General features: G+C 37.7%; 1 protein-coding gene across 4 annotated transcripts in view; it reads right to left on the minus strand.

The window, feature by feature from the left end:
- LOC145985346 (phospholipid-transporting ATPase VD) overlaps positions 1-24,801 on the minus strand; it is a 203,236-nt gene that overhangs the window by 23,471 nt on the left and 154,964 nt on the right. For all 4 annotated transcript variants that reach the window (XM_083119250.1, XM_083119251.1, XM_083119249.1 and 1 more), the window contains exons 8-14: positions 21,035-21,244; positions 19,546-20,002; positions 18,255-18,410; positions 17,371-17,592; positions 16,139-16,505; positions 2,230-2,384; positions 737-939 (exon numbers count right to left, since the gene is read on the minus strand). In XM_083119250.1, coding sequence (XP_082975376.1) covers positions 737-939; positions 2,230-2,384; positions 16,139-16,505; positions 17,371-17,592; positions 18,255-18,410; positions 19,546-20,002; positions 21,035-21,244 — 1,770 coding nt within the window. The remainder of the gene's footprint in view (positions 1-736; positions 940-2,229; positions 2,385-16,138; positions 16,506-17,370; positions 17,593-18,254; positions 18,411-19,545; positions 20,003-21,034; positions 21,245-24,801) is intronic.

The raw sequence follows: 24,801 nt of genomic DNA on the forward strand, positions 1-24,801 counted from the left end.
ATTTTACCATACAAAGCATAGTATATTTAGTGGAACCCAGACTTTACATTTTTCCGCATTATACATTCAATCTTGATGGCCTAAATGCAGAAAATTGTATAAAATTTTCCTCGATTTTACATTTTCCCGAATTTTAAGTTTTCCCAGCTTGGTCTCCTGAAAAATGTAAAAGCTAGGTTCCACTGTACATGGCATATTCGAAAGAACGTACAGGTACATGATGCCTTTATAATCATAAGAATAACAACGAAGTGGTAATATTTTGCACTCCACTTTGAACAATTTATGTAAACATTGGATGGGTAAGTTATTAGCAAAGTTAACAATAAACCAATATGCTCTTAACAACAAACCAAAGAAACTAAAGTTAACAAAAGAAATATAGATAAATATGTACAGACATACATCATAAGTGGACAGACAACACATTATTTTTAGTAGTTCTAACGATTAATTAGGCACGGTTGTAATTTGTGTTAACACAGCACATTGTCATGTGAAGAGTACTGGAACATTGTTCCCATAACGAAAAAAGAAAGAAAGAAAAAAAGCAGTCCACATGTTTATTTCATTTATAATTAATATTTCAGATGGATGTGAGGAATGTGTTCACAGAAATTCAAGCATGGGTGGTTTAATCTTCACCGAGAGAGTGGGAGGGAGGAGAGGGGTGGGGTAGGTACAGAGGTGTGTGTTATTTGATCAGTGCAAGCCATACAAGTATCTCAATACTTACAGCATTTTTATAAAAAAAGTAAAGGACCATCCTTGACAGTCGATCATAGCACCAATGCCCATGAATAAGGAGAAGTCGTTCCAGAAACTTGAAACGAGATAAGGCAAAATCGGAGGCCATCACAGCCTGCATTCCCTCTTGACCAGATATACCTATGCCAACATCTGCTGTCTGTATCATAGACACATCATTAGCACCATCACCTATAATTCAAGAGAGAATTTTGAGACACAAGTGGTTGAGTGAAGCTACTTAGTTTGTGGATCAAATACACATCCTAAAACATTTTCATAATTGCCGATTATGCCAAAACATAATGAAATTTGTATTTGGTTGCTTTGGAATCATCATAAAATAAAGTAAACAACAAAATCGAGTACTTTTCTATGCAATAACACACTGAAAAAATCAATGAAGACACATTCTCGAAGTACCTTCTGTTTTCACGAAAGGAGTTCCAATGCTTTTTGTACAACAAATTCTGTATTAGCAACATAATAATAATAATAAAATGTGTAAAATATTCATCACACACTATCCAATGATTGAAGTTCAATAAAAACTGCTGAAAATTAAGTAAGCAAAAATTCAAAATATATCCATTTTGTATTAAATTATCCCAGGTGAAAGGAGTATTTATGAACATATTCCATTCTGCCAATTATTTAATACACTGAAGTAAAGAAATATAAAAGTATCATCACACTAAATTAAGGAACTGAAATATCAAAATACTGAAACAGCGGGTACTACTGCATCATAAAAGTGCCCATCTGCCAACAGTGACACAATACATGAATCTATCCTAATCAACCATAATATACGAGGGAAAATAATAATTCTTGCTTCTTATTTGAATGCTTGTTAGAAGAATTTGCACCCTGGGGAAGCATTTGGTGCTTAAGATATCAGATCGGTACACATTTCGTGCATAGTAGTTCTGCAGAACACCGCTAGAGGACAAGAAAACCAAGATGGCATAGCCCGTGGAGCCAGCTGAAGTTCAAGGTGTAATTCGCTCTTTCTTTTTTAAAGGAAAAATTGTAAATTTTTCACTATGGATGAGTGCTGAGTGCACCATTATGACCCAAAGCAAGCTGTTACAAAGCAAGCAGTGGAAGCACTCTGGGTCACAAACTTCCCAAAAAAAAAGCCAAGGTCTGACATCGCGAGGGAAGGTGATGTTGAGTATCTTTTGGGACTGTCACAGTGTGATCCTCCAAGATTGCACCTGCAACGGAACCTAACTAAGTTGCGTGATGCAATCAAGAAGGAAGGTCGCAGAATGCTGGCAAAAGTAGTGTGGCTTCTCCACAACAACGTCCCCGCCAATATCGCTCAGGAGACTGTGACTAATGCAGCCACTTTGAGTTTCAAGATTCTCAAAAACACAAAAACTCATGTGTGTTACTGTATTCTTTCTTGGCAATAATTATTACTTTATGAATGTCCCTCATACAGTGTAACATTTATGGTGAAGATTAGTTACTTACCTATTGCAAGTGTTCTCATAGAAAGCTGCTCCTTCACTATTTTCACAATGTACGCTTTCTGGAGGGGGGTGGTTCTACAACAAAGCACCGAGGAACAGTATTTGGTTAACTTAAGGAATGGCTGCTGAAGATTTGAACGTCTGTCCAATATATACCTGTAATCACAAGCAGAAACACCATTACTGTATATGCTTTGTCCTTTAAAACAATTAAAAACAACACAACTTCATGAATTTTTATGCAACGACAAAGTTGAAGTAATTACTGTTGTTGATAATAAAAAATAAATAAAGGTGCTACTGTTGAATGAGCCATGGCAAGCTACATACACAATCTTGAAGCCATCTCATGCTATATACATTTCTTTAAATTACTAAAATGATGCAAAATTATGGTAAGCAATAGAATTAAAAGAATCATGCACCGATCAGATCTGCAATTCCTTTGATGCATTTCATAATTCCTCTTCATGCCATGCATCAAAACATTTAAGTGGCATTAAAATATATAATATTACAGAATTATTATTTGTATTTAGTTATTATTTATTACCTTTTGGTTCCAGTTGAGATAGAAGAGTATAATTCAAAATTTGCAAATTTTGTATATATCTTCTCCAATACAGTATTGATTACCAGATGAAACATGTTAGAGTGCTGGAATTTATCAAGTTTTAGGGTACAAAATACTTTCTTCACCTATAAATCAATAAAGGTCTTTCTGATGGTGTTCTCAAACAGTAACAAGTCAATACAGTATCAGAGTTGGTACATTTTACTGAATATAAAAACAGTGATCTTTCTCACCCTTACTTTTGATTTAGATATTCAGTAATTTTATAGTAAACACGAAAGGAAAACTACTCTTCTCTCTTGATAAAAGGAATGCATGTATTTGTGTAGAAATGTACAAAAAGTATGTGATCATATCAGTTTTTAGTTAATACATATTTACTCCTGATGTTTTAACAATTAACAATGGCAAATTGAAAGGTATTGGGGTCATTCCACGTCAAATCTTCCAGGCCATGTCACCCACCATCTCAGATTTTGATGAAATTTGGTATACTTATAGAACTTTTGATGCTGATTACAAAAATGACAACTTTTTGGAGTTTGGTCAAGGGGTTCAGAAATTACACGTTTTTAAAATCTCAGTGAACGCCACTTGCGGCTCCGCTTTGAATGACACGCATTAAGTTATAAATCATAGTATCTTCTCTCAGGTTTGCCGTAGAAACTTCAAGTTTGTTTTCTTTCGCTGAGGATAGTGTAAGCTTTCATTTAAATAAGGTTTCAGATCAGTGTATCAATAATCATGTATTTTATGTATAGTTTCATGTATTTTTTTAGAAAAATAAATGACTAACTTCAAGAGTGAATTTCGTGCAATGTCCCACCTTCAATTTCCCCCAAATTTTATATACAGGTAGCTCAGTGTGTGTACTAATGTGTGTGCTTGATGAAAAAATTTATGCCTCTAATACTATTTCTACGGAATTGGTACTTCATTGCTGCACTTGTTACTTGATACTGTAGATGTCTATACAAGTCTTCTAAGTGTTCCAACTACCCCATCACAAGAAGGTTTTCTGTGGTATGTGGCAAAAAAGTTCCATTTCGAAAAACTTCAATCAGCACAAATGTGTATTATTAATACTTCATATTACGTATCCCTGTGAAGAGTAGCAAAAAAATCCATATTGAGATAAAATGCACAAAAAGAATGTTCTCGAAGAAAATTTGCTTAACTTGGGAATGCTAATGATGATTATATTTTCTAAAAAAGTTGTCATTTTTGTAATCAGCATCAAAAGTTCTATAAGTATACCAAATTTAACCAAAATCGGAGATGGTGGGTGACATTTTCACAAAATTCTGGATCATTTGACATGGACTGACCCATTGGCATCAGTTACACAGTCAGTCTGTAGAGATACAATGGTTCATCGCAATTTTCTTCAATATCATCTAAATAAATTCTATGAATTGCATATTGCAGGCAAGACCTTCCTGAAAAATATAGACACACATAGACACCAATCACAGCTAGCATATCCAGACTAACTACAAACACAATCATGATTAGTAAACTGCACTGTGTTCTTCTGCAGAAAAAAATCTTGAGCAAGGCAAAATGTAGAACATATTATGCTTCTGATGTCTAATACATTTCTCCCTATTTGTCTATATTGAGCAGTCTTGAGTTATCTGGTGATAGGGATGTGACAAAGCTGAAAATTTACCGATGCCGATGTACTCGCCGATAATTTTGGAACCAATACCGATGCCGATATTTAACCGATTTCCGATACATAAGATTATTAAACAGAAATTGGATGTTATTTTCAGTATGACAAAAATAAATTTGCTATGTACATTTGTATTGCATATCATATGTATATACATACATATATATTCTCAAGAGATGTGAATGTACATTTGCATCTACAAAAGGTGGTTATGTGAACCTTTAAGAAGAACATGGATTCTCAAGAGATTTAACATTAGTACACAAGCAGTTCTTTGAAATGCAAAATGAATTCCTGTTCTTAATGTTGGAAATTTACTGCTGCCAGATTCAACTTCAGAAACACGAGTTTTGGAAGCACTTCAGGAAGTAACCTACTTCTTCTGTTATCGCAAATCTGTTCAGCAACATTGAACACTCAATCACTGAATACTGATGCAGCAGGTAAAAAAAGGTAAAAGTGATAAAAAGGTAAAGTGCTCCCCTGTGCATAGCACCACGCCATGAAGGCGTATAGGGGGTGAGGGGTAACGCCCCACACTTTCTTGATCCGGTCGTGAGTGGGGGTGATGTGATCAGCATTACTATGACGGTTATTGTCATATGGCATCATAATATTAAAAGAATGTAATGAATGTTGAGAACATTTAAATAATCTACTTACGTCCGTAAACCGGTACAATACGAAGTTCAGAAAATAACGCTAGATGGCACCATTTGTAAGTCATTATAAATTGTAAAATTCTTTAATCACATTGTACATGAATGTTATTTTGAAGTTAAATTCAAAGTCATCTTTTTGCAAGTGCCTTTGTAACAAATTTTAATCTCTTGTTGTTGAAGATCTCATTGTCGTAAAATTTACCGCCAAAAACAGTTTGCTTTCGCTATGCACAAGGACATTTTGATGTGACGGCGGCTGCACGCAAGGACAATTTGCAGTGATGGCAAAAACCTATAAAATTTACAGCGTAATATTCTCCATGCTATCGCATGAATAAAGATAGACAGTTTGTTCAAACGTTTATTACAAAAATATCTTGGACATATGCATCTGCAAGTATTGTGATAATATACAACTATTTTAACTAACAAATTATCCGAGTTAAATCTGTTGTACAAAAAAGACGGTGGTACAGGTTAGAAGAAGAGGAAGAAAAAAAGTGGTTGATTCTGGAAAAAATGGAGCGGAAGAAGCTTGTTGGTGAAGAGAAGGGATAATCTTTTCCCGTAAAATTTTGGTGATCACACATTTGTGAGACAAGGACTGAGTGTTGTTTCCACACCGGTAATGGGTGAGGAACGTCTTCAAGATTTGGAGAAGGAAGATGCGTAAGTGATATGTTAAAAATATCGTGCCCAAATAGTCCACAGAGGGACAACGGCATGGCGTCTTTTCCCGGCTACAGAAGGTAAGCTGTTGTTTTCCAAACTTTTAGCATGAGCTCATGTCGACGCAAATTAGGTAGATCTGCCAAAAATTAACAGTGTACAAATATGCATGCATTCGTGTGAGGCGTGTGTTGCAAGATAAATTACACAAAATTCGAGTGCAGCGTCATGATGTACATCAACTGACAGGCGACGTTTTCATTATCTGGTTAGAGCATTCTTTGTTAAAGAAACAAGAATCTTGTATTTTTCTATGATTAATAGTTGAACTATGTACAGTGTGTTTGTAACTCATTGAGAGTACATTAAATATCATAAGTGGTAAAGGATTTATGGTAATTTAAATTTTATTCAGAGTGACCTGTGGGGGGGCTTCCTCCAAAACAAAGGAAAAATACTGGTTGGGGTTCTCAGTTCTCCTGGAGCGTCATACGAAAATTACTTATACTTAGATGGGGTTTCTGACGTCATATTTTATTTGGGGTAGTTGATCTCCCCCGGCAAATTTCCTCCCACCTGCGCTTTCAGGCGCTGCGAGAGTGACCTGTGGGGGGGCTTCCTCCAAAGTAAGGGATAATACCGGTTGGAGTTCTCAGTTCTCCTGGAGCGTCATAAATAAGATCCATGAGACTCAGGGTGGAGCGTTTGATGCTGGGGTAAGATTAAAATAAATAAGTTTAAACAAATAAGTTTAAACAAATAAGTTTAAACAAAAAGTCAAATAAATAAGTTTAAATAAAAAAGTCAAAGTAAATAAGTTGGAATTAAGTTCCTTTTGTTGTTTGTTTAAACTTGTCTTATTAAGATAGTTTGGAAGGGGTAATTCAAATTAGTAAAGATTAAGTATAGGAAACGAAAATGGGAACTGAACAGGAGCCTGTGACTCTGGACACCTTGCTTTTGTTTATTAAGGAAAGTAATCAGGCGTCCAGAGAAAACACAGAGCTAATGAAATCTGAGTTGATATCTCATACCAATAAATCCATGTTGGAGTTAAAACAAGACACTATGAAGACAAGTGAAGGTCTTCAAGAGCTTGCATTGTCAGTATCCCAGTACAGGATTGAATGCATGAGTAGAGCCGAGAGATTAGAAAAGAAGCATGAGGGGTTGGCTAAAAGACTAGACTCGGAAGTACAGGGTGTGCAGCAGGCAATACAACAGTTAAAATTGGATAATGAAAATAGTTTTAAATTGTTGGAGGAACAGGTTGTGGAGAAAGTGATGGATAGAGTGGTAGTAAGGAAGACTCCGTCGGTTCGGATTGTTGAAGGAAAGAAGGTAGTAAAGGCTGTCAGTGATAGTGACTTAACCGTAGTCAAGAAGGAAGTTTTTTCATCGGTTCAGGGAACTCCGAGGGGTTCGTTGTACGGGGTTGAGGATAGTGCTGCAGGGATGAATAGTTTACCGGCTGATGTTATGTTAACATTAAGATCGATGGAAAGTTCTTTGGCAAGGTTCAATGGGGTCTTGGATAGGTGGGAGTCTAGGGGCTCTGATCAGGATCTCGTAAAGCCAAATGCTGATGGGATCGAAGTAAGGCGGGTTGGTTATCATTACTCTGAGTCGGGGGCGTTAAGGAAGCGTGGTGTAGACAAAGCCACTTCTACTGAAGAATCAGATGGAGATTCTGCACTTCGATGTTCAAAATTCAACCACTTCAGGTCCACTCAGCCTGAAAATGTAGATTCCTTAAGTGAGGCGGATAGGTCGGGTGATTGCTATCTGACGTCAAAGAAGAAGAGTTACATTAAGACCAGGCATGGGAAGGCAAAACTGAAAGGGTTGCAAGGATTAGTAGAACCTCAGACAAAGGTAATAAAGGATAATCCGGTACGCTCTAACACTAACGATAATAACAGAAACACTCAAGCGAAAGTCTTTAGTATAAAACCTCAGGACTTAATGAAATTTCCAAAATTCAGTGGGTTAATAACTACAGTAACTCCATCCGAATTCCTGGAGAAGGTTGAGGAGCTGCTAGAGCTTTATGGGGTAGAGGATGGGCAATACATAAAGTATGTCCCAAAATTGTTAACAGAAAGCGCCAAGCTTTGGTTTGCGGAACGGAAGGATCGCGTTACAACATATGATCTTTTCAAGAAAGAATTCATAAACTACTATGAGAGTTCTAGGTGGAAAAGTTCATGTTTGGCTAAAATTCTGAATGCGCCATATATCAAAACCTCGGAGGAGAGTGTCTTACAGTTTTTCTCAAAAAACTTTAAACTCCTGCGTACGATCCAACCTAAAGCCGAAGAGTCGCAGATTATTGCGCAAATGGGCATTCTTTTACCTTATAAACTAAAAGAGCACTTTGTAATGCAGGACATATCGTCGTTCTCGGAGGCAATTCATGTAATTGAAAACTTTGAGTCGCTAAAGGATGTATCAGTAAAAAGGGATTGGCCTTCTTCTCCTAAGGTAAAGGGTCAAAGGGGCGGAGTAAATATGGTGGCGTTAGGGTCACCTAGCTCTGAAGAAAAGAACCTTGGGGAAAACCAATTGCCAAGTAGTCCTCCTTCAGATGGGGAAAGGCTGTGGTATAGAAGTCCAAAGTCCAAATCACGCCATTTAAACAAGGTGTCTACATCTAATGACAAGTTGTTGGGAAACGAGTTACCCCTCACGTTGTAGGAGGTGATGTGAGGTCGGTAAATATAGATCCTCCCAAGAGCACAAGTGCTTCGGTGTCTACTAGCGCAGGTTCAGATGCATTATCTAAATCTTACTCGTTGTCACCATTGTTGGAAAATAAACAACTAGTAGGGGACAGCATGTTGCTAAGGTTAGCTCAAAATCATACAAGTTGTAGAATTGAATGTGATCAGAGGGGCAACCGCGGCGTAGGATTAACGATCAGTGGTCAAACTGCTGAACAGTTAAACGAAAGACTTCGGTCTTGTCAAAAGCTGTCTGACTCGGTAGTTATATTAATTGGGACAAATGATATTCTCAAGTTTAGGTCTGAAGAAGCTATTAAGCAAAGTTTATTGCAGACGTTGGATCTTTTGTCTAAAAGGGCAAAGGAAATACATTGGCTAACGATACCTCCACTGGCACGGATTATGCGCGACAAAGGTACCAGTGTGTGGAGAAAGTGGCAGAGCATCAATGAGCTTATCATGTCGTTCCATAATGGAAAAAATGTTAGAGTAGTTGACATTGTGCCTTTGTTCTTCACAGAGCAAAATGAAATTCGGGGTGATTTGTATGAAGAATATTTAAGGAATCCCTCGCGAGGCAAGATCGATAAAATTCAATGGAACAGAGCAGGAATGGCGCGGGTGGTGGACCTTCTTCGAAGTAGGGGTGTATTTAACGTTTTGGGCCGTACTAACTTCAAACAAGCGTCTCAACTCGTGGTTGAAGCTGAGATCCATGCGATCGAAGAATTTCCAGTAAATAGAAAGGAAACGTCGAGGTCGGAAAACCGACAAAGGACCCTTACCAACGGGCAGGGGGTGAGGGCAAATTAAAGTCATCTGCCGTATTATTTGTAAATATAGAGGAGGGTATTGATGAGTTTGATCTGGGGGAATCAATAAATTCTATAACGCCAATTAATACTAGTAATCAAAGATGTGGATCTGCAATGATCAATGTTTCTATTATGGGTGAACCGTTCGTAGCCCTCTGTGATAGTGGTGCGGAACTGAGCCTCCTGGCTTACGACACCTGGAAATTGATATCATCGTCGGTCTCGCGGCCTAGGTTGGAGTCGGCGTCAAGTATTAAGTTAATTGATTATTCGGGCACGAAGTCTAAATCGGTAGAGGGTATTACGCGATTGAATGTCAATTTAGGGAGTTATGAATTATATGTGCAATTTGTGGTTGTCAAAAAACTAAATGTACCCATCATATTAGGATTAGATGTTATATACGGTATACATGGGGAATTGAACTTCGATGTTGAGGCTTCGTTTTACCAAACTCCAAATGGCAGGACACTTTTGAAGTTCACTCCACTTGCTGACATAATGTCCAATGAGCAAGATTTGTCAGTTGCCAACATGTCCTTCGTGGCAGAACCTTCGAAACTTGAGCGATCAAACTTTGAAAATAAAATAAACGCCTCTTTAGATGAAGGTAGAAAATTAGATTCACGTTTGATCGATGTACTCTATGACTTCCAGCTGATGTTTACTGATAAACCGGGTTTATGTACCGAATACGTGCATCGGATGGAGGTAGACACAGACGAACCAATCGTGGCGCGAAATTATCCTATCCCATATGCCTATAGGGATAAGGTAAAGCAACAACTGAATGTAATGTTGGCTTGGGGGGTAATTGAACTTTCTGTCTCAGAACATCGTTCGCCTCTGCTAGTTGTGCCAAAACCCAACGGGGATATTCGTCTATGTGTCGATCTGAAGAAAGTAAATTCCCACGTGAAACCGATGCAACTTGCTCCCATGAGAATTAAAGACTTGTTGACGTCGTTCATTGGCTGCAAGTACTTCACCTCACTTGACTTGGGAAATGCGTATTGGCAAGTTCCTCTTCACGAAAGTAGTCGTAAGTATACGGCCTTTGCCTTTGAAGGAATTTTGTACCAATTTAAGAGAGTAGTTTTTGGATCAGTGAATGGCACGGCCATATTTGTTGATGTCATGAATCGGGTCCTTGGATCATTTATGGATTTTGTAGTAGTGTACGTCGATGACATTATTATCCGATCAAAAGACTTCGAATCGCACATGAAGCATGTAGGTTTGGTACTGGAAAGGTTGCAGCGAGCAGGATTTACCTTAAAATTAGGGAAATGCAAGTTTTCCGTACAGGAATTTAAATTTCTGGGACACATAGTCACTACCTGTGGCTTTAAAAAAGATCCTATGTACGTGGAAAGTATAGTCCAGCTACGCAAACCTGAAAACTTGAAACAGCTTCAGCGATTGTTGGGATGTTTTAATTGGTTATCTAAGTATATACCCAATTATGCACTTGTGGCTCACCCTTTATACGAGTTGTTGAAACAAAAGACCAAGTGGCATTGGACCATGGAAGCAGATAAAGCGCTCAAGATGTTAAAAGCTTTGGTCGTCCAAGAGGTCACTCTGAGCTATCCCAACTTTGAAAGAACATTTTACATTCAAACAGACGCTTCCCTAATTGGGGTAGGTGGTTACTGTTATCAGCTTATTGACGGTAACGTCAAACCCTTAGGTTTTGTCAGCCGACTGTTGAAGTCCTATGAGAAATCGTACACTTCCACCGAAATAGAAGTATCAGCTATTTTGTACACGATTGATAAATTTTCCTCCTTCCTAAAAGGCAGACAGTTTGTTGTAGTTTCCGACCATAAATCCCTCACTTGGTTAGAATCAGCACATTCTTGGAATGCCAGGTTGACGAGGTGGTTTATCCAAATTCAACAGTATTCTTTCGTTGTTCAATATTGTAAAGGCGCAGACAATATTTTGGCAGACACTCTTAGTAGGAGCTTTCCCGACATTTCTGATTCACAATTTAGGATAAATGTATCTGCTTGTGCACAAACAGATCAGGAAGTGTTCACGAAAGAAGAGTTGATAAGTTTACAAAGTCAAGATGACAAGTTATCCGAAATCATTGACAACCTGATGGGAACAGGACAAAAAGTCCAACCTCGTTCGAGATCATGGAGTCAAACGTACTGTATGAGGAATGATGTTCTCTATATCAAGGACTTTCATGATAACTCGCGTTTGAGGATTTGCGTCCCAGTCAAATTAATCGGTAAAATTTTAATAGCTTGTCATGATGATAAAGGACACTTTGGGGTGGCCAAAACTTTAGCTCAAATTTATCGCACGTTCTATTGGAGTGGAATGAAGACTGACATAAAAACATACATAAAAAATTGTGATCTGTGTCAGCGAACTAAGCCAAACAAACATCCATCAAAATTTGTAGCCAGGTCACATTTTACTGATAAACCTGGAGAGTTATTATTCATCGATTTACAGGGTCCGTTTATAATGGGGCCAAAACGAGAAAGGTTTTTGTTCACTGTGTTAGACGGAGCGACGAGATATTTAGTGGCTTATCCCGTTGTTAACAGCAATGCCTACACGATCGTGAACAAATTATCAAACATTTACTTTGTTCACTTAGGAGTTCCTAAAAGAATAGTCTCAGACAATGGACCTCAGTTCAAATCAAATATATTCAGGAATGCTATGAAATCTTGGGGGGTACAACTAACTTTCACTCCCGTATATCACCCGAGCTCAAATTTAGTTGAGCGTTACCATTCAGAATTAAATCGTTTAATGAGGGTGCTCTGTTCTTCGAATCATACCAAGTGGCCAGAGAAGGTGCCGGAAGCATTGAAATTGTTGAATGGATCTGTTTCGTCACAGACAGGTTATTCTCCGGCTGAGTTAAGACTAAACATGCCTATGCGTCTGGTTGACATGTCGTCTGTAGTTGCCCAGGATACTAATGTCACATGGGATGACAAATTGGTAATGGCCAATCTGACTAGTCACCAAAAAAGGCGGGGTAAGTTGATAAAGTTTAATGCCAAGGAGAATGGTAAACCAGTGATTAAAGAGGGCGCCTTGGTCTTTGTAAAAAATCAAACGTTGAGCGGTTTGGGGGATAAAGTGATTAAAAAATATTGTGAACTCTTTCTTGGTCCATATCTTTGTGTAAAAAACAACAAAGATTCTACGCTATCGTTGATAGATTGTGTCACAGGGGAACAAATAGTTGACCAATCCATTCAGAACTGTAAATTGTGGAATTGCTCAGAGGACAAGTTGGTGGTTTGGAAGAATAACTTGAGGGGTTTGAATTTAGAGAATGTGGAGCAGTGGCTGAAGCAACTTGAGGTTGCTGATGAGAAAGAAGCTTCCGGCAAGGGGAATCAAAGTAAGGTTGTGGGAAGAGAGGATTAAGGTTTTGTAAAGTCTCGTGTGGGTTAAGTGTGAATTAGTCTGCGGCGGGCCAGGAGGTCAAGTGGATGTAATTCTGCGGCGAACCAGCATACGAGATCAAAAACCTGAGATTTTCCTTCATTCTTTCAAATATGTTGAAATATATTCACAATCCGAATACGCCCCAGGGAGTCTTCCTTTCTAAAACAAATGGCACTGTATAACGTTCATAAGTCTCTAATGGAATGCGACTTTTCAGGAACAAAATTCGGTATAGCGTGGCGGGGGCCTGAAGCGTAAAATGATCCTGTACTGGAATGCTAGGCACCTGTTGCAAGGCTCGGTGTTTCTTCTTCATGTAGAATAAAAGAATCATCTAGGTGATGATTAGAATTATATATAGTGTATATAAGTGTAATGAATCTGTAACTATGTGACTGTTTAAGAACAAGTATATGTATTTATGATTAGTCAAATAGTATTGACCAAACCTAATAATTGATAATATGTTACTGGTCTTTGGCAAGGGTTAGCCCCTGTTGGGCGCCAAATATGACGGTTATTGTCATATGGCATCATAATATTAAAAGAATGTAATGAATGTTGAGAACATTTAAATAATCTACTTACGTCCGTAAACCGGTACAATACGAAGTTCAGAAAATAACGCTAGATGGCACCATTTGTAAGTCATTATAAATTGTAAAATTCTTTAATCACATTGTACGTGAATGTTATTTTGAAGTTAAATTCAAAGTCATCTTTTTGCAAGTGCCTTTGTAACAAATTTTAATCTCTTGTTGTTGAAGATCTCATTGTCGTAAAATTTACCGCCAAAAACAGTTTGCTTTCGCTATGCACAAGGACATTTTGATGTGACGGCGGCTGCACGCAAGGACAATTTGCAGTGATGGCAAAAACCTATAAAATTTACAGCGTAATATTCTCCATGCTATCGCATGAATAAAGATAGACAGTTTGTTCAAACGTTTATTACAAAAATATCTTGGACATATGCATCTGCAAGTATTGTGATAATATACAACTATTTTAACTAACAAATTATCCGAGTTAAATCTGTTGTACAAAAAAGATGGTGGTACAGGTTAGAAGAAGAGGAAGAAAAAAAGCGGTTGATTCTGGAAAAAATGGAGCGGAAGAAGCTTGTTGGTGAAGAGAAGGGATAATCTTTTCCCGTAAAATTTTGGTGATCACACATTTGTGAGACAAGGACTGAGTGTTGTTTCCACACCGGTAATGGGTGAGGAACGTCTTCAAGATTTGGAGAAGGAAGATGCGTAAGTGATATGTTAAAAATATCGTGCCCAAATAGTCCACAGAGGGACAACGGCATGGCGTCTTTTCCCGGCTACAGAAGGTAAGCTGTTGTTTTCCAAACTTTTAGCATGAGCTCATGTCGACGCAAATTAGGTAGATCTGCCAAAAATTAACAGTGTACAAATATGCATGCATTCGTGTGAGGCGTGTGTTGCAAGATAAATTACACAAAATTCGAGTGCAGCGTCATGATGTACATCAACTGACAGGCGACGTTTTCATTATCTGGTTAGAGCATTCTTTGTTAAAGAAACAAGAATCTTGTATTTTTCTATGATTAATAGTTGAACTGTGTACAGTGTGTTTGTAACTCATTGAGAGTACATTAAATATCATAAGTGGTAAAGGATTTATGGTAATTTAAATTTTATTCAGAGTGACCTGTGGGGGGGCTTCCTCCAAAACAAAGGAAAAATACTGGTTGGGGTTCTCAGTTCTCCTGGAGCGTCATACGAAAATTACTTATACTTAGATGGGGTTTCTGACGTCATATTTTATTTGGGGTAGTTGATCTCCCCTGGCAAATTTCCTCCCACCTGCGCTTTCAGGCGCTGCGAGAGTGACCTGTGGGGGGGCTTCCTCCAAAGTAAGGGATAATACCGGTTGGAGTTCTCAGTTCTCCTGGAGCGTCATATCACGCCCCTGACCGCCTTTACCCCTCAGGGTTTCCCCCAGGTACCCATGTTATTCGATGCTGGGTGGGCGCCGGGGCCGCTTCCATCGTTAGAAAAGTTCCCGGATTTGAACCGGCCGGGGATCGAACCTGGGACCTTGAGCATGGTAGTCAGACGCGTTACCGACTGAGCCACCGCAGCCACCAGCAGGTATGCCCAAGTATTTTCTCAGCACTTGCTTCAGGTTTGAATACTCATTTTTGAATTTCCAATACAACAGCAGATCCTGGTTCAGCAATGTACTGAATGAGAGTTTGCAATAATTTTATTACAAAAACTCTACAATAATGATGAATCATAACCTAATTTTCAATAAATCTTACAAAGTTAGAAGATAAAACTTATTAGAAGGTAAAACTCTAGTATAATCTGTACCGGTTTAAATATTGGATTTTTGCCGATATCAATTTCTGCCGATTTTCATACATCTGAAATCGGCTTAGGCACATCCCTATCTGGTGATCACCATTACATATACTAAAAGTAACATTGAACTGTGATGTCAAGTTTGAAGTGCTATCAATTTGTATGCCTTTCTTCAGTGAAATAAATTGATCATGAAAACTTTACATGGAAAATGAGTACATTCCTAAGAATACTTTATCCCTTCCCATAACTTCCAAATCAATATCTTTAGATGATGCAATGTGGCAGAAATGTGATACATAATCAAATTTAAAAATAATTTTAACTCTACACTTTTGTATTATACACTACAGTACAGAAGACTAAAAAAAACCTGAAAAATTATTTAACTGTACAATGCCAGCTGCACCCCTTCCCATTCACTTACATGTGTTCTAGGATAAGAGTTCCGAGTTCTATTTGCATATCGAGTTCATATCCACAAATTTTATCATTACTTTTGTGCACACATCCACAAAACCTGCATGCATAGATAAGTGAACATGGTAGTATGTAACTGCACATTTATGTGTTTTCTTATCAACATTTAAAGTTTCTGTAAGAACACTAATACAGCACTGCCTAGGACAAATACCCCATATGTGAAATACATTTTCATTTTCTAAACATATAAAAAACACCATTATGGATGTCCAGGAGATGGAGCAACGAGAGCCTTTTGAAATTGTACATTGACATAAAATTATATATTTCACACAAATAATTTCATTTCAATCACAGTAACACATGTTCGTTATTGTAAGGCCATTGCAGAAACATGAAAACTTCAAACTGAAGGACTGTTTTTGAGGGGTTAACACTAATATGGAGTAAATATGATTTGGAAAAAAATATACCTTGCTTGCTCCTCCCTGGGAAAAATCCTGCAAACATCCATGTACACCATACTGAAAATATCAATTCCCGTATTTCACAAACTATCATTAAGGAAGAAAGGAAAAATCAAGATTTTACTTACGTAAGGGTCTTCCCATCCACTACCAGTGCCCTCTTCTTCACAGACACTAAGCCCGGTGGCCGCATGAAGAGAACAGGTGGCGTCCTCACTCTTCCATCACCCCTATCGCCAGCCATTGGCAGCAGCCCATTTTCTCTCTCAGCCTCCGCTAAATAAAATTTTATTGTGTCCTCCGCTGCATCACGAGATCTGGCTGCGAGCTTCAACAGCTCCATGTGTGTAGAAAATAAGCGAGCAGAGTATGCAACATTAATAGCAGTCTCCGGTTTATCACCTGTTAACACCCACAACACAACCCCTGCTTGTATCAGTGCTGCAATTGTTTCAGGTACACCATCTTGAAGACGGTCTTCAATACCAGTAGAACCTACATGAGAGGAAAGAGTGCTATACTGGAAAAATATTGAGAATGGTACATGTTGAAAAATAACTACACTTGCAAAGTTCTTCACATAACTAAAGTGTGGCTAATGCAAGGTTACATTACGATGCTACTCTACGAAGGTACTTTAAACAGAATAAAGTACATCTAAAAACCTGAAAAGTGTGTGTGTAAATGTGGTTGAATTGTAGACCTATCTACCGATGTTTTGGAACAGTTTCTGATACTTTCTTCAGGGATGGCCAGGAATTAAGACATCCAGGAATATTACAGGTTTAAAAAAATTGTTTTTCACATTTTTTATTTTGTTTACATTAACTATAGTGATTATGCAAATATAAGAATGTCGCATAAAGATAGATTACAACATAAATCAAACTTTGCCAGCCTCCTAGGTAGAGGGGTTCTAGCTTCAAATTCTGGGTAAACAGTTATATTATATTGAGTTACACCCCAATCTATTTCATCACCTCATTATTCACAATCATGATAGAAAAGCAACATAAACTAAGCAAAGTATAAATAGAAATAAACCAATTTTTGTGGCATAACAGATCTTTAAGGGAAAAGGACTGTGGCTGATAAGTGACATATGAGCAAGAAATCTAAAGAGATATTACAACACAACTACAAAGTAAAAAGAGAGAAACAAAGAAGAAATTAATAAAACTAACCTCTGCCTGGTCCAATACCAGACTTTAGCATCTATGTTACTATGCACTTAATGAAGACAAACAGTTGGAATATTGTGAAGAAAATTAGTATGTGCCAGGCATTCCAATAAAATGAAGTGTAATATACTTGTACAGTATCATTTATCATAAAAGTAAGATACAGCAGTAATACTCACCAAGTAGTGTTAAGTTACTTTCCAGCTTGCAAAATGAATCCCTTATACTTCGTTCAGGATGCTCCAATGCCAACTCAGCTCTCTTGTGGTTCTCGCTCCATTCTTCGAACTCTGCATCAGTAAGTAGCCTCTTTGCCATCACCAACACCCTTAGCCCCTGCCTCGCATAAGTATTCAACTGTTGTTGAGTGCGGAAAATCACCTGCTGCATTTGAGAATCATCTAACAAGAAAGAATGCAATTACAAAGTGACCCATAACAATATCAAAAAGGAGAATTTTTTATGTCCACATACATAAGGATTCTACATAAAAAAAATAAAAAAAAACATGGTGCAACAGGCCGTGAGGGCCAGGGCCTCCCTACCGACTGCCAGCCTCACTCCCATCTGCTGAGGTGGGAGATCATCCAACTAGTTATGGGGTGACACGTGGTCAGCACGATGAACCCCCAGTAGTCGTCGTAGGTTTCCATGAGAGAGTTACGCTACCCAATCGTAGCTCCCCAATTTCCTCACGATGGTGGGTGACCATCAGTCCCATACACAGGCCACAATCTCAGGAGAAAAGTTGTTACACTTCCCCCAGGAGATTCAAACTGGCACACGTCCCTTAGACGGATCCCAAAACATGACACCTTAGACTTCACGGCCACGGTGCATGACTCAGGTGAAGCATAGAGAATAAAAATTCACGTAGAATTCAGCTTGGCATGCTGGTTTTGAAGGAAAGTAAGGAAAGCAAATACAGTAACAATAAACTAGATGTGGTGAAAATATGTGTGGTTTTGTTGAAAGCTAATCCATCAAACCTATTACTTTTAAACTTCATTTATAAAAATGACAGCTGGTGACAACAACAGAATATGCTACAAACATAACTAACCTGTAGGTGCCAGACAGGCCAAAACTGTTGAGTCAGCCCCTTTACAGTAGAGAATCTTTTGTTTAGTGACAGCATTTTCAACAACAATTGACATACATTTTCTGGAAGAATCAAAGGGCAAAATTTGAAGGATGTTGAACTCCATTACACCTTCACCTGTAAAAGAACAAACGAGAAGTCTATTATACAAAAGTCTGAATGGTAAAACTAATTAAAATGTGTCCACTCAAAAGCTGACACTAAAATATCGCTATATGGTTGAACCCCAATTTTACATTTTCAATACTAAACTTTACCTCTTCCTAGTCTCAATACAATATTAGAATTAGAGCTGAACTGATGTATAATTACCAGCTGGAAACCAGTGTATTCGTATCAGAATATATCACTTGGAATTTAATCACTGATATTTTCCCAGAGTCTAATCCTGTATTTTTAAGATTTTAAATACTACTTACTTTCTTTAAGTATTAGTATTGATGGCAACACTGATGCTAGTATTTTTTGCATTCACACACAAAAAAAGTTCTGTGCTCTACACACTAACAGAGTATCAGTACAAAGGCATATTAGTGCAACAGTTCATTGGTAAAATTATCTGTAATTTTACCGATCAAATATTTCTAAAAATAGCTTGTAACTTAGTTGTATTTTTATGGATATAAAAAAGATTGCAAAGTAAATGTCTAAATATATAATTTATTTTTCAAAACAAACTCATTTCTTCTGACCCATTAATTAAGAGCATGAATGAACCATTGACAGTCTTCAAAGAAAGTTTGTAATTTTATATGTGATATTATAAATATATCAGTTATCTAAAATTTATATTGGTACTTTATTGATATTGGGATTAATTTCTAATCAGTCCATCCATAATGGTGTATGTACACTAAATGATGTTGCATTAAGAAGGATGTTATGCATACACTAATTCATTTCTTTCACTATTTAATATTGTAAACAACACAACCCTTCATGTTACAACTGGTGATATTTCAGAAGCTTTTCATTTGCAAAATCTGACCCAATGGAGTTAAAGAAGATACCTGAGACACCTGCACTATGATTACATACGGTATTTTGATGAATCAGATATATTTTCTAAACATTCTGATGCATGTCAAATGCTTACACTTGTATATGTAAAATTATGCACCTAATGAAAGTCTCAAGACTAGCTCTGAAATGTTGCCATGGATAAAAGTTTTCTTTGTAACTTGGTTGAATCATAGTGAGGCTGACAAATACAAGAGTTTATTTTAGAAACTACAACTGCAGCATTACTTACCTGGTACAGAAACTGTAATGCTGTTGGGGGTCCTTTTCATTAAGCGGCAGTTGTAACTGTAAGCTGCATCTACAAGAGCCAGCTCATCCGGACTCTCAGCCTCAAAAATAGGTTTTAGTTCGCATGGCGAAGGTGTTGGCGTTGTCGACTGGGAACCGGATTCATACATGGAGGATGACTGCTGAGATATGCGTTTGATCGCAGCAGGGATCTGCAGCAAACGTGGACGAACGGCTGGCGACTCGGTGGGTGTCGTTTCAGTGGATGAATGGATAGGCGAGAGAGATCGGTGAGTCGAAAAATCGATCAGCTTGCCTCGAAGTTTCCTTTCCTTGCCCAAAGGTGGTGAAGGAGTCACTGACCTGGACTCATCTAAGCGTGCATAGCTATTTGTCTTTTTCGAATCATGACGACCATGTGACACGTTTGCAGGTTCTATCAAGCCACTGGTGTTCATCTGCAATGTTGCAATAATGATTATAAAATACATTCACACTAACAGCAGTAGATACACACAGGCACACATACATGTTCACTTGAAAATGTTTCTTTCACAATTAAGAAATACATTAAAAGCACACCTTTTCCCCATAACACTGAAATGAAAAATTGTGTAATTTGTACATTATGCACATGATATTGTAACACCCACAGGCCTATTGAATGTATCGAAGGAATATAGTATCTGACAGAAAACGTAAAAACTGAAACAAAATATTTTTGCTCTCCTGTTAAATGCATGTTTTGGAAAATGAAAGACATGGCAGCAAATTAATATATGAAAAGGAAGTACAATGTATTCATTAATCTGCAAAACTGTCTTCTATTCTTTCTCCCTTCCTATTTATTTCAGTGGCCACTGTCACCACCTTTTAAGGAACTGTTATTTTTCTCGACAGGATGGCAGGAGACCTTGTGGGAGTGGCTACCAAAATTAATATGAAAAAGAAACAAGTTTCACATACAAGTAAAAAGTACTTCCTTTTAGTATATTAATAACTCTCACAATACAACTAAAAATACTGCTGAACTGTTCTACACTATATCCCTAAACATACTTAGAAACTCATCTATTATTGATATATTTATGTATTTATATGCTACACTTTCACTGTTTGGTTATTACATTTATGTAGGTTTTGTTTAGTTTCATTTAATAATTCCTATTTTATACAGTACCTGTGCGAATCAACATTTTTCATTATTTTTACGGATTCTAATCGCAATTTCTCAATCCAAAATTTTCAATTTTTGTAACTCTGATGGAAACATTCACATTTCACAATCGATTTGACCTTACATTGCAACATTGAAACATTACTAAATCCTCTGATTTGCCTGCACATAGCACAGAAATGGAAATCCATGTATTATTGGTCAATACTAGAAACTCATACATATAAAAGTAAATCTTGTAGGAATTATAAGCCTCTCAAAAATATGCATAATACAATTCAGGTAGGACAAAAAATTAAAAAGATAAACTAACCACATCATGATGAGGATGTCGAGCAACAACCACAGTGTTGCACACAGCTAGCACAAGAAGAAAATCACGAATTCTGTCAGACTGGGAGCTGAATTTCATATTAGTGTTTCCATTTTCAACTAACAACCTGATGTCTAAATGAGACAAATCCTCCTGCAGGCGTGTGTTCACAATAAGAGGCATAGGAACACCTGGACGAAGATGCGATTCCTGAAAAAAAAAAAAAAAATTAATACAATAAGTAGATCTGCGAATATCAATTCATTAAACAAACCTTATACATACAAAGGCTGTCTCAGAGAAGGTGAGACAGATTTTTTCCTGGCTTGGTAACACTGCCTATGGTTTCGGCACTAGTCACGTCGTGTAGGATGACTCATTCTGTTTCCGTAGCAAGTTGTCACATGTTGCAAAACCACATTAGTGAGCAGCTGTGTTGATTTACGTGGAACGTGTTTCGTTTACTCCTCCAGGTTTTTGTGTATAACATTGCTTTCACGATGAGTAATCAAGATGAACAGCGACATGCCATAAAATTTTGTTGGCGTTTAGGGAAAAGTGCTGTGGAAACATATGCAATGTTTCAACAGGCATATGCCGACAGACTGAGTAGAGCCACAGTATTACCAAGGAGTCATTGAGACTCTGCGCAAGCATGTAGCAAAAAATATGCCGCATTTGAAAAACTCCTTCATATTGCACCACGAGAATTCATGCCCGCATACGGCACGGGATTTTCAGGCCTGCATACAGCCCGGACCTTGCACCCTGCGACTTTTGGCTATATCCACTTTTAAAGGCTCCTTTACGTCATTTATTGACGAACAAAGAAGTTATCACCGCAGCGCAAGTTTCTTCAGTTCGTTACCTAATGACAAATTTTCAGACATTCACAAAGTGGCAGGAGCGTATGAACGCTTGCTTAGCTGTCAATGGTGCCTATTTTGAAAAAGATGTACGTCTACTCGATATGGCTGATTCTGAATAAAAAGCAATGCTTTTCACTCCCGTCCGTTAACTGCATTCGAAGGAAACTTGTTTATCAGTATCCGATGTCAAAATGAAAGTTTTCCGTGAGGGTGCATGCAGGGAGTGCGGGGTGAGGGAGGGAGAAGACTGGTTGTTGAATCTGCGTTGTGAGAATGGAATTTCGAAGCACGCTGAAGGAAACCTTTGTTTTTTAAGCACAAGTGTCCACGAGTTGTGACAGGGGTTACCTTGCATTGTCTAAAAATAGAATTTCAAGCAGCTACAAGAATCGCCGCTCATTTTTCACTGCGTTCTAGCTTTTCGTCCGTGAATGTTGTGCGTAGGTGTCGTTTTGTGCCCAAGTGCGAGGACATTTTTTGGGTGAAGTGACAATTTTTTAAAATAATTTTTGGGGGTTTTCTCCCTTCCCCCTCCATATATACGCCAAATTTGCATAAGTTTTGCATTTTGTGCATTTTGACCTTTTTTCGGGGGGGGACACCATTTTTTTTAAAGAAAAGTATTTTTGAGGGGATTTCCCCCTTTCCCCCTCCATATGTACGCCGAATGTGCATAAATTATATATCATCTGAATCTCTGATTCATTCTGCGTACAACGGTATATCTTTCATATCTCTAGGGCATTTTCTGAGCTATAGTCATTTCAAGGTACCGCTGCATTTTGAAGCTTGAATCAGTGGCGTGCCCACCATTCCTTTTCGGGGTACAACTCAAGTTACATTGGTCATACGACAATGATGCAAATATTTTTCAGTTTCTTACATTCCAGCGAAAATGTCTATGTGCATTTTGAACTTTTGATATCCTTTTTTTCGGGGGGCGGAACACAATTTTTTTGAAAAAAAAATTCAGGGGATTTCCCCCTTTCCCCCTCCATATGTGCGCCGAATGTGCATAAATCATATATCGTCTGAATCTGTGATTCATTCTGCGTACAACGGTATATTGTTCATATCTCCAGGGCAAATAGTCTCTGAGCTAAAGTCATTTCAAGGTACCGCTGCATTTTTGAAGCTTGAATCAGTGGCATGCCGATCATTCCTTTTGGGGGTATAACTCAAGTTACATTGGTCATATGATAATAATGCAAATATTTTTGTGTTCCTTACATGTCAGCGATCATTTCCATGCACATGTCGACACTGTCATGTACTTTTTTCTTGGGGGGAGGGTGGGGGAACCAAATTTTTTTTCCAAAATTTTGGAATTTTGAGAGTTAGCCCCCTCCCCCCACCACATATACGCCAAATTTGCAAAAATTTCATATAGTCTGAATCTCTGGTTCATTCCGCGTACAACGGTATATCACTCATCTCTCTAGGGCAATTAGTCTCCGATCTACACTCATTTAATTGAAACTCTGCATTTTGCTCAAAATCGGCTCGGTACCGAGGGGCTTACATGTGAAAATAGCCTTGGGCGCCAAAAGGTTAAAGTCAATTTTTAAAAAAACGAAAAGGAACAGGCTAAACTTAACTGAGCACTTTTTCATTTAAGTATGGGCAAGAAGGTCTATTCATCTCTCTTGATTATCTTGTAAGAATAGGGCTACTAGACGTCTGGATTTTCCCAGACAGGTCCTACATTTTAGCCTTATGTCCGGCATCCGGGAGGAATTTGAAAAATATCATAAATGTCCTACATTTTGAGCATCACATAATATTAATTAGGAAAAGTAGGTAACAGAAAAAAATCATGCAAGTTACAAGTCTATGGACTGCGCTTCCAAACTCAATGGTGAAATTTATTTTGATTCAGTCATTGCCCAAAAAGACAAAAAGTTTGTCCTGCTATTAAAAATACGGAAAAACGGAAGCACTTAATGAACAAAGTTTTGGGACCACTTTCTGATAACTTCACTGTTCAATGCCTGAGCAGAATCTCTTGCCTTAGGGATTATACTGATGGAACAAGGTGTTGCCATTCTTATTCAATATAATTTGATTGTAAAGCAGGGGTATAGAGAACATATTATTCAGGGTGTCTACCAGTCAAGAAAGTCATGGTAGTCAAGAAAAAGTAAACAAATCAATACAAAGACAATAAATTATTCTTGTGGTCAAGAATTTCTACTATCATAATGACGGATTGGTTGATTTAGTTTATTTTACTTAACTTTTTACTGTCCCTATGGTTAATTGCAAAAATGATAATGAATGGCGGTAAAGTAAGATGGATGAAGGGACAGTCAGAAATATATAGGGACAACCGTCACAAGCCCCACATAAGATTATACTGGCTTGAGTTTAGATGCCAAAGCCTTGCTCATCTGCCAAACACATTTCAGGATGCATTAATACGAGAAAGCAGATCTAATTCTCTTCTTAAATTCAGCTTCAGTTTTCATCTTAACTGGACCTTTGGTAGGGGTTTTCAATAAATAAATATTTATTTTCTTCATTACTAATTTCCAATTTTACCTAAGTAGGGGTCGGATAAATAAACGTTAAGAAAGACGAGAGAAAGGTCCAGAAAAGTCCAGAATTCTGGATGTGTTATTTTGGTAGACACCCTGTTATTGAACTAAAGACTACCCAAGATGAAACTTCTCGAATTTTAAACTACGGTAATTGCTGAATATTTGTTTAACATTACAGGTCATAATTCAAATGTTCAGAGAGTACTTTTATTACCATCAGCCCAACAGACTAACGAGAGAAATTATTTTTTCATAAAGTCTGTAAAATGTCTGTTACTGGTCCCTATAATTTCAAAGAGTTTGACTGTCCACTCTAACATAAATATAGTTTGACTAAATCTAAAATTTTGATAAAAAT

Source organism: Lepisma saccharinum, chromosome 3, assembly GCF_977018435.1.
Source record: "Lepisma saccharinum chromosome 3, izLepSacc3.1, whole genome shotgun sequence".
NCBI classification, from domain to species: Eukaryota; Metazoa; Arthropoda; class Insecta; order Zygentoma; family Lepismatidae; genus Lepisma; species Lepisma saccharinum.